The sequence below is a fragment of the Balearica regulorum genome, chromosome 4 (genome assembly GCF_011004875.1).
Source record: "Balearica regulorum gibbericeps isolate bBalReg1 chromosome 4, bBalReg1.pri, whole genome shotgun sequence".
Taxonomy (NCBI): Eukaryota; Metazoa; Chordata; class Aves; order Gruiformes; family Gruidae; genus Balearica; species Balearica regulorum.
The window spans coordinates 56,669,083-56,679,409 of NC_046187.1; the positions used below are offsets into that span (position 1 = coordinate 56,669,083).

At 44.6% G+C, this 10,327-nt stretch overlaps 1 protein-coding gene across 2 annotated transcripts in view; it reads left to right on the forward strand.

Moving 5' to 3' along the window:
- Positions 1 to 1,230, forward strand: part of PDS5A (PDS5 cohesin associated factor A) — an 85,372-nt gene extending 84,142 nt beyond the window's left edge. For both annotated transcript variants that reach the window (XM_075752281.1, XM_075752283.1), the window contains one exon: positions 31 to 1,230. In XM_075752281.1, the coding sequence (XP_075608396.1) occupies positions 31 to 66 (36 nt within the window). In that variant the 3' untranslated portion in view covers positions 67 to 1,230. The remainder of the gene's footprint in view (positions 1 to 30) is intronic.
- Positions 1,231 to 10,327: the final 9,097 nt, after the last annotated feature.

Here is a 10,327-nt window from a genome sequence, read left to right on the forward strand (position 1 = left end):
ACTTTTATTTCCTTTTCTCCCCCCAAAAAGGTAAAAAGAAAACTCGCTCGAAAAGGGAGGAAATGAAGGCCAAATAAAGGCATGCTCCAAGCTTCTGCAAAAACTAGGATTCAGAAAGTTCCTGTACAGGAACTGAAATTACTTCAAAACACACAGCTTTCAGCTCTGAAACCAGAAGGAAAACTATGCTTCCCTTTCACATGAAATTAATCCTTCTCAATGGAAATGTAAAGCAGAAACTCTTGAGAAAGAGGCTAAAAGCATCTGTACTTATTTCCCCAGAGACTTTTTTTATGAAAAGTCAATAATTAAGCAAATTGCTTAACACTTGGTTCCAGTTCCTGCATTCTGGAGTTTAAAAGTGTATTTACACCATTAATTTTCATGCTGCATTTTTTTTTTAAAGAAAGTCAGAGGAGGTCCTTACACTGACATTGAAAATTCATGATCCTAGAGCCAGGTATTCCCATGTTTCACAGAAAAAGTAGAAGTCTACTGAATGGATTTTAAACAAGACTAGAGAAAAAAAAATAACAAAAAAATTTTTTTGCTTTACTTTTGGAGACTGTTTTATGTATAATTCTTTCTGCCTGCCTACTTTTCTGCAAAAATAAGATGTACAGATTTCAGTTCCCTGCTATGAAAAGTCATGTGGTGGCAATTTTATAAATGTTGCTTTCTGATTTTTATCAGAGTGGGAAAGTAATCACTTAAAATTATTATTAATTCGCAAGTAGACATTTCATTTTTTTTAATTTTCCCTCCATTTTAGTTAATATAATTTGCAATAAATGTACATATTGATGTTTGTTTTATAAAAACATATATCACTTTTAAGTGTTTTTACTCCTGCGGTTCTGTTGGAATATTCTAAATTTTAAAGGAGTAAAGACAGTCCAGCATTTGATTTTATAATGTTTGTCACCAGATTTTTATTATTGATGTAAAGAAAAAAAATCAATTTTTAAAAATAGTTGGACTTTGGCAGCTTTGTAAGGAGAGTTGGAAATGTTTAGGATTGCTCTCAATTTTAAGCATTGTGCTGATTGGAAGTAAGTCTGTTTTGCATTTTGTCTTCCTGTCCAGGCTCATTTTTTAATGTTTATTTTAGAAGATTGTTGCATCAATATTATGTTTCCTGGCATTGTTCAGCATAGATACAGTGTACACTTTTATGTACACATGATCATATTTAAGTTTGTTGCATAAAATAAACGCTTCTAGGTGTCATGTGGCAGTCTTTTTTTTTTTTTTTAAATTTTTTTTCCCCTTTTCTTTCACAGAAAACTACTTGCTATATCTGTGCATGGTCTTGGATGTTCACAGAAATACTGTATTGAGCAAAGAAGTTGTAACGCAGGCAGTTCCGTAGTTTAACAGATAGGGGTTTAGGTGAAGTTACAGTGCTTTATCTTGTCAGGTTGTACGGGAGGAAGGGGCTTGGTGTGCAGAGTGACAGTGAACAGTTCACTTTGTTTCCCTGTGCCTCAGTTCCCTGTCTCTTCTGCAAATTGTTTTGAAATCCCTTGGCACCTCGTAGAAGAGCTGGGTGCTGTTGACATTAGTTAAGGATTACTTGCTGTCCTAAAATGGGTAGGGCACGGTTGTGTGCTGTTACACAATGCCTAGGTGTCTCTTACCCAGTGTTTGACTGGCGTTACAGTTAGTTTTCCTCTGTAACAGGGAAAATCAGACTCTCTTTACAAAGCAGTATATGCAACTCTTTTTCTAAAGCAATCTGCGGTGCTTTGACTTGAAGGGTTTGAAATGCTTTTGACAGAGGGAGACTGGGAGATTTTAAAAGCATTTAATTACACGTCCATCAGGGGTTTGATTTCTAGAACTGGAATAATTTCATAAGATGGATTTACTGATCACAATGCAGTTTCTTTTTAATGCTCTGGTCAAATACTTGCCTCATGCAAAAATTACAGTATTTTGGTTTAAACCAATTTTTAAATGTTTATGTTAGAAGTTTTTAGGTGCTACCTAAAAAAGAAACTCTTTTAGAAATGAGCTTTGGTACCTAGTGGCGTGCCTCTAACAATGATACGAAATCTAGACTTGACAAATATTGCAAATATTCAGAGTTGTTTCCAAAAGCTTTTTATTTTTGTGAAGTGGATAATTGTTGGGTTTTTTTGTTTGTGGGTTTGTTGTTGTTGTTTTGGTGGATTTTGGGTCAGTTTATAATCAGTTCAAATGTTAAGTTACTCAAGGAATCTTCATAGAACAATTTAGGTGAGAAGGAGTTTCTGGAGGTTCAGTGCCATGCTCAGAGCAGGGTATTCAGTTGTCTTTCTACAAGCAGAATTCGGTAGAGTTTCTTTCTTCTGTTTTCCTGAAGGGAACTATTTGAGTTACTTCCGTATGTTGATTATCAGCCTAGTCAAAGAAAATTGGTACATTCGTGCAGCAAATTAGGCTGGCCGTAATTGGCTGAGCAAAAATGCAGCATACAAACTACAGGAAAGGTTTACTGGTGGCCCACTGGTTTCTTTTCAGAACTTGCCTCAGACAAGGCCACATACAGAATTTCTCTGCCTGCTGCCCGCTGCTCCCTCACCAGAGTCCTGAGGGCACTGTGGTACGGTTCAGAGTTGCCTCAGCAAGGGATGGACGTCGTTCTGTAAGAACAGTATCCCCTAGGGCCATTACAGCAGTCTCGCAAGTAGTTGGAACCATCAGCCTTTATAACAAATACAGGGAAGTACAGGCATAATTTTTATACATACATATTTTATGCATTACTGGTACTTCTTCTGATGCTTTAAAAATAAAATCTATTAAAGAGTAATCAGTATAAAAGTCTGGAATTGAAGGCAAATTATTCCAAAGAAAGAAGTGGGGGTTTTGTACTTGGCCATACCTGAGTTTTTAAATATTTTACATAAGAATGGGGATTGTCTTATTGTAACAAGAAAACTGATGCTCAGAGGTTTTCATTTGTGAATGTGCAATACAGAATAAAAGGAAGCCCAGTAAAACCCAGTCTGTGGCTTTTAGCCAGTGCAAGATTTAAAGGTGCTGAGGTTCCACGTTCACTTACGTAGTTAGAGGTAAGCTCTCATTGTCTTTAAGTTCCCATCTTCATAAAAGTGTGGCTTTGTTTCTTAGCGGACTTACATTTATTTCTGTTTCTCTGTGTCCTCTGATGCCTGGATTGCACGGCTTTCATAACAGTAAGACAGGAAGGCTGTTCTGAGAACATAATTTGTAACATACGAAATTAAATCTCTACCACTCAACAAAATTAAACCTGAATAGTTGTTTTAGACAAAATAATTTTTCTAGAGCAATCTTAAACAAGAAAAACAGTATGCATTACAAGTCTTTTCTGCATTTGCTGACAAGCCTTTTAAGTTTTAGAACTGATACAGAACAAATCCTTATCTCAAATGTACTTCCAGCCAATAGATACGTAGCACATGTTGTTGGACCAAGTTCAATATCAGACTGGCTCTCAAGTTTCACGTTGATGCTGGGGCTGCCATAGCTGAACGACCTCCTCTAAAGGTCCGAAAAGATTTGGGACCACTAAACATTTGCAATACATGGGAATTTGCTTCTTTAAGAAATCATCCATGTGGATCCTAGTTTGCTTGCATGTGTGCCCCATGATTGTATTTATCAGCAGTAATAGATTTGTTTGTGCACAGAAATCAAGTCCCAAATCGGTGCTCAGGGAAATAGCCCAAGCTAAAGAACCTGGACTACAAGGTCTACTTGCCAGCCAGGCTGCAGGTGTGCATAGCTGATAACCAAGCTTTAGTCACAGAGTAGCTGGTCTCAGCCCAAGGAATTGTATCTCGGTGCAGGAACAGGTTTGCGTGGAGAATAGCAAGGTGTTAAACAGCAATTAACAAAGTCCTTCTGTACAGCGACACTTGGAATGTTCCTTGAAGCCCTCCCCTGCTTAGATTTCTGACTAGGATGGAACCATCCTGCCAGTGAGTACCCCAGGTCCTCGAATGATCAGAGGGAAGCTCAAATCCTAAGTTAAAATACTCCTAAACTTCAGACACCACCAGCAGCTTCTGTTCCTTAATTTTTTAAGCCTGACATTCCCTGGATCTGTTTACCTTGGTCCCTGGAAAGCAGCAAACAAGACCGGACTTCCTCTGGAGCAGAACTTGGAAGTCCTGGTACAGAAGCTGAGATGGTGGCCGACAGCCTCTCCCTTCCCTGCTGCACAGCCTGGGGCAGGAGAGAAGATGCAAAATTTCTTATTCCTGTAGTTTTGCCAGATGAGAGACCAAGGGGTCAGGTGACCTGGTTTCTCCCTTCCATCTCACACTCTGATCTTCTGTTTCTACCTGAAGGTGGCCAGTCCCTCGGCTCCATCAGAGATTCCTTAGCACCAAGTCACTGTGGTGACCCACAGGATGACTACTTCCACAAATCTGACTCACTAGAAATGCTTTGAATTCCCATTCGGAACATCTCACTCTTCTGCAAGTTCCTAGCCTTATTTCTGCAGTACAGAAGGAAACGAGCAAATTTGGGGCATTTGCAGCTGCTTGTAAAGAAATGAGTGGGGCCACAGCAAGAGGTCAGTTCAGGCTTGTTCCAGTTGAGATAACCTCACTTGGGCTACAAAAGCTGAAGGAGCAGCCATGCTTACTCCAGTAATTGGTAGGAGCAGCGTTGCACCTGAACTCATATGGCATCATATGTGCCTAAAAATGATGTGAGCATGCTCCTCAGAGCCTTGGTGTCACCCACAGGTGCTTGACACAAACTGCAGAGGAAGAGTTACTGGAATTTACTGCCCACAACAGCATACAGTGATCATGCTGTTGCCTTGGGAGAAGTCCTGCTAATGTGATGGAAAGACTTTTCTGAACCTCAACAGAGCATCTTCTCTCTGTTTCTGCCCAGCGCAAATTGTGATGAGGGATCCTTGTCATGATCAGGGAGGTGTGACACCACAGCTGCTGGGTGTTGTGAGCCAACAGGAGGAAGAGTCAGGACTTGTTGTGGCCCCTTTAGCTGTGGCAAGAAGCCATTCAGCTTGGAACCTGGTGGATTTATCAGTGCAGTTGGATCCATGGTCAGCAGAGCTGAGACAACCATGGGCAACACAGATGGGCAGCGCAGTTGGGTCCTGTGTTACTTGAGGAGGAGGGACAGCCATCAGGAGACACGTCTGCTCTTCAGTGGGAGCCCAGAGGTTCTCTGAGATAATTTGTAACTCACTGAAGTCATGCTGGCAGCAGTGTAGCCTCAGCACGCGTCAGCTGAGGCAAGAAGCAAGACCAAATAGCCGCGTACACTGAGCGTCCCCCTCCCACAATGAGACTATTATTTCAACAGCCACACGAGCTCAATGGGCGTTCGTAACGCTGCAAGGCGGGTGTGCTCCAGAACAAGAAAGACATGTTTTGCTCCTTCAGGCATTTCATTCTCCTTTCATTGCCCTGGAAGTGGAGATTGATGTATGTTGATCCTGATGCACCAAAGCTTCTGAAGCAAGAGATGGTGGGTGATTATGGCAGTCCCAGGCATGAGCTGAGTTGCTTTGGTGTTGGGTCCGATTGCTGTAAAGCAGGTGGGTTATCACTGTGTGCTCTACAAACTTCATAGGTGATAATCTGATTTCTGACCTCAGCATGGCACAGTTGCAGCAGCCAGCATCTGGCTGGGCAGTGAGTGCGTGGAGCCCTACCCTAAGGCAAGCTGGGACCTTCAGACTATTTTGCCCTGTGGTACAAGCCAAGACTCAAAATACCATTTGCTTTGCTATATATTCATGTGAAATGGAGTGGGCTTACGCTAGTGGCAGAGGTCTGAGCCATTGGTCCCCTTCTCTCGGGAGGTTTACCTGTCATTCCCAGAGCACGGGCAGGGTGCCCTGCATGGACACCACGCTGCTCCCTCCTGCCCACAGATAGGCTTTTCTGTGCTTCCTGCAAAATAAGGAGAGGTTGTCACTGCCCAAGTGATTCATGCCATCACCTCTTAGCTGCTTCCATCCCTGAAGAGGATGAGAGGAGCAATCTGTAGTCTGGATAAATTATTCTAGATGGTGGTAGCAGAGATCGCTGTTCATCTTTCCTCCTGCCATTACACCAGGCCAGGATTCGGGCTGCTGGGGCATGGACAAGGAAGCCACTCTGCAGACCCTGGGAGTGGATGTGACCGCAACAGCTCTGTACCTTTCTTTAGTGCCCCTTCCCATCCTCTTTTCTCAACCTTCCTGCCACAGGATGTTGCTTCCCAGCTATTCTTCAAAGCCCTCTTGACTGTATCCATCCATGCCTGCACGTTGCATCTTCTGCATTACCTTCTCACTTTCCTCTACATGGACTTAGTTTCTAGCATAAAAGGATTTGGGGAGAAAGAGGACTCCATGCTGTGATTTATTTCTGATGCTTCTGGGGGGGATGCATTCATGGTTTATCAGACTCTGCTTTAGTGACAAGATTTTTAAACTCTGCATTTCCCACAAGGATTCTCCATCCATGTTCAGAGTAGGTGTTCTCCTGCCGTGGTTTAACCTGGCAGGCAGCTGAAACAACCACACAGCTGTTCATTCACTCCCCCCCCCCCCCCCCCCCCCAACAGTGGGATGGGGAACAGAATGGGAGCAAAAAGGTAAAACTGGTGGGGTGAGATAAAGACAGTTTAATAGGACAGAAAAAGAAGAAAATAATTATAAAAGAATATACAAAACAAGCAATGCACAGCACACCTGCGTGCTGCCCACTGACTGATAGCCTGTTAGTTTCCAAGCCACAGTCACCCCCCAAACAGCTTCCCTTCAGTTATATACTGAGCATGACGTCATATGGTATGGAATATCCGTTCGATCAGTTGGGGTCAGCTGTCCTGGCTGTGCCCCCTCTGAGGTGCTTGTGCACCCCTAGCCTCCTCACTGCTGAGGCAGTGAGAAGCTGAAAAGCCCTTGATGTGGTGTAAACACTGCTTAGCAACACCATCAGTGTGTGGTGGGTTGACCCTGGCTGGAGGCCAGCCAGCGTGTTATCAACATTATTCTCGTACTAAATCCCAAACACAGCACTATACCAGCTACTAGGAAGAAAATTAACTCTATCCAAGCTGACAGCAGGTCTCCCTCATTCAGCACAGGTTGTTTCTGTTACTCCATTAAGGGGGGAGTTGTTTCTCACGGTGCACCTACCATGCAAATTTTGGCTCCGGTAGCCTGTATGTTACCATAATGTCACCCAGTCTGTGAGCTACATGCAGTTATCGCGGGAGCTGCTTGAGAGTCTGGCAACGTGCACTGAATAGCCGAATCTCCAGCTGCTTTAGGGAAAAATTCCTGGTCATTTGGACTATTACAAGCTGTCACAGGAGATCTGGCATTTCCCCGCCCCCCCCCCCCCCCCCCCAAAGAAGTGTGTATTTCTAATCCTTTCTGGTTTACCACAGGTGTATGAAACCCTCACAGCATATACATACCAGATCATGGTGGCATTTACAATCCTGTTGTGTTAACCATGAGGTAAACATGGTCATCACTCTGGCTTGCCAAATTTCAAAAACATCTCCATGGTAAGACAGCCATCGGAGCATAGCAGTGTATATAAATGCCTAAAGGGGAGAGTCTAAACAATCAGAGCCAGGCTTTGCTCAATGAACACACATAAAGTTGTGCTTGGAGGTACATCCTTAGAGAAATGGATGTTTGATTTGTTTTTATTTGGCTCCAAATCCTCTAAAACAATGACAATTGTTTCCATCAAGCATTACTTGAGCTTGGTCTGCTATATACAAAGTTGTGTCAAAAGCTTCACCTTGCAGGAGGAGCTTTCCCCTCTCATTTTCGCTTTCTGCTGATCCTGAGGGGTTTTGCCACAACAGTGGTGCCTAACACCAAGCTGAACATCAGTGGCACTCGGATCCAGTAAGGCCAGTGTGTGGGAATAACGTAAGGGCTTTTTTTTTTTTTTGTATAATCTCCTGCAACCTTCAGGCACTGACCCTGCCAATGCACTGACGCTGCAGATGTTACCGAAATCCTTCTAAGTAGGATAATGGAGGGAGCTTTCACCTACTTAAAAAAAATTAATAAACCAATATATTTATTTTCTTAGGGGTCAGGCTAGCAGCAACTTCCTTAATGTCCAAGCGCTTGCAAGCGTGGAGGAAGTTGGCAGAGTAGCAGAGCTAAGTCAGGGGTACTCTGCTGTTGCCTGGCAAGTGCAGCACTCCAGGGACACGTAGCACGTAGGGGCCAGGCTCAGCCTACACACAGCTGCCCTGATGTGCGGGCTGCCAGGGTCTCAGGGCTTGTCTGGGCTCGCAGTCCAGCACTGCCTGGGCTCATGGTGACGGACAGGGCCTGTGGCCCACTGGGCCACCTCGCACAGAGCAAGACCCCCGTAGGGCAGAGAAGCACCTAACTCACTCCCACCCTGTGCCTCTGTCTGTTTTTAAATGCCTGAACAGGCGAGTGCTTATTCTCGAAGCCACAGATCTCTTAATGCACTCTCAGCATCACAGCCACCTGAATCATCAGTCCCGAACCTCTGCCTGGTGCTGGGGCCACAACCCTGACCCGGCCCACAGCAGAGACAGGAAGAGGTGCCTTTTCCAGCAGAGCAGGGGCCTGAAAGGGGCCCTGGGAAAAACTTTCCTGTTTCCAGGCCTAACTTATCCCTGACCAGTTAATGCCAACCTGAGACCATGTCCCCTGTGCATGACCTGGCCCCAGAGAAAGGCTGGTCACTGTGTTCACCCACTTGATTCAGCATCCCCTTGCTCCATCTCCTTACAGGACTGCACTTCCCCTTGCTGAACTACTCAGAGGTGAGGAGAAGGGCAAAAGAACAATATGAAGAACTCTTTCCTTCTTTGTTCCTAAGAAACTTTTGGGGTTTTTTTCACCTCTGGCTTGTCTGATTCAGTGAACTTTTGGAAACTACTTTGTTCAGACATGTCTACTTCTAAGTAGCTCTCTCTTCTGACAAGTGCGGCCTAGGGACAGATCTCTCCTTGCATTTTTGATGCAGTGCAGACTGTTTAAGGACACAAATGTGGAAGACACTATACTGGGGAACATGCATGCCAAGCAAAAAGGGAGACCGTCCCTCCCCCTTGCCCCCATCCCAGCGGGTCACTCACCCCTGGGAAGCTCAGACATAGGCTTCATTTCTCAGAATTTGCCCCTTTTCCAGTAAAAGCCATAAACATGAGGGGGTTTCACGCCATTTGAACTGACAGCTTCAGGTCCTCTAAACCACTTTCTACACAGATAAACCACCTCACATCCAATACAGCTTCTCACAGCAATGTAAAGACCACCACTTCCAGGAGCACCTAGGCCCCGTGTCTGGTGTTTGTTCTTCAGCCTTGCATTTAGGGAAATTTAAACCTGTGGCAAGGACACGATTTCCAGTGCTGTTGCTTTGTTATGGAAGAGGCTCAGCTGCCACACTATTTTTGACCGCAGTGTGAAGCGGGACCAGCCAGTTCTAGGTCTGCTTTTTAAACCAAAATCCACCTTGGAGCACAGCTGGTTCCTGGCTTTTGGGCTGTTCCTGCTTCAAGGAAGCCACCCTCATACCCAATTCTCCAGCCCAGCGGTGGGTAGATGTTTAAAATGGGGACAGGCAGCTTTGCCCTGAAACAGCCAAGGGCTGCTCCCCTCATCCAGTAACAGAGCTCCACTGCAGGGAACTTCCCAAACCTCTCTGACAGGATGGGCAGGAGCCTCAACTACTCACCGCATAACTTGTTCTTAAACTGCTAGCTGTGAGAAGAGTTGTTTTGGGAGAGCTGGTGGCAGGGAAGAGACCGGGGCAGGGAGAGCAAGGCACCAGCTCTGCACAGTCCCTTTTCCCACCCCACGCCCTGCACCACACCTGTAAGTGGAGGCAGCTGTACACCGAGGACTCAGGTTGCTGAAGGGTCTGGTGGCTCAGATAACATCAGCACAAAACCACTTCTCTCCCACCTTCCCTCCAGCAACACCAGACTCATTTTTTCCTTAGCATCCCAGCCGATTACCCTTTATTTTACACCAGGCTATTACAAACCCACCTAAAGACTTTATGTATTTCAATACAAAGCAGCCACTAAATGAAGCAACATAATTTATTTGACATGATACCAGACACGGATGCTCCAGACCCAGACCCAGACTTGACCTTAAAACAATTTAAAATCCTGGATTTGCCATATTGGCAGTATCAGTGTTACCTGCCTGAGCGCTAAACATGTCAGTATTACAGCTATTGAAACAGAAAATGAAGTACAAGAGGAGTTGAGCTAGTAAGCACTGTTAGTCCATTTTGACTGTGAACTCGCTTCCAGTTTTGGGGTGCTGGAAGAAATGACAAGGCTGTAGGACAACTTT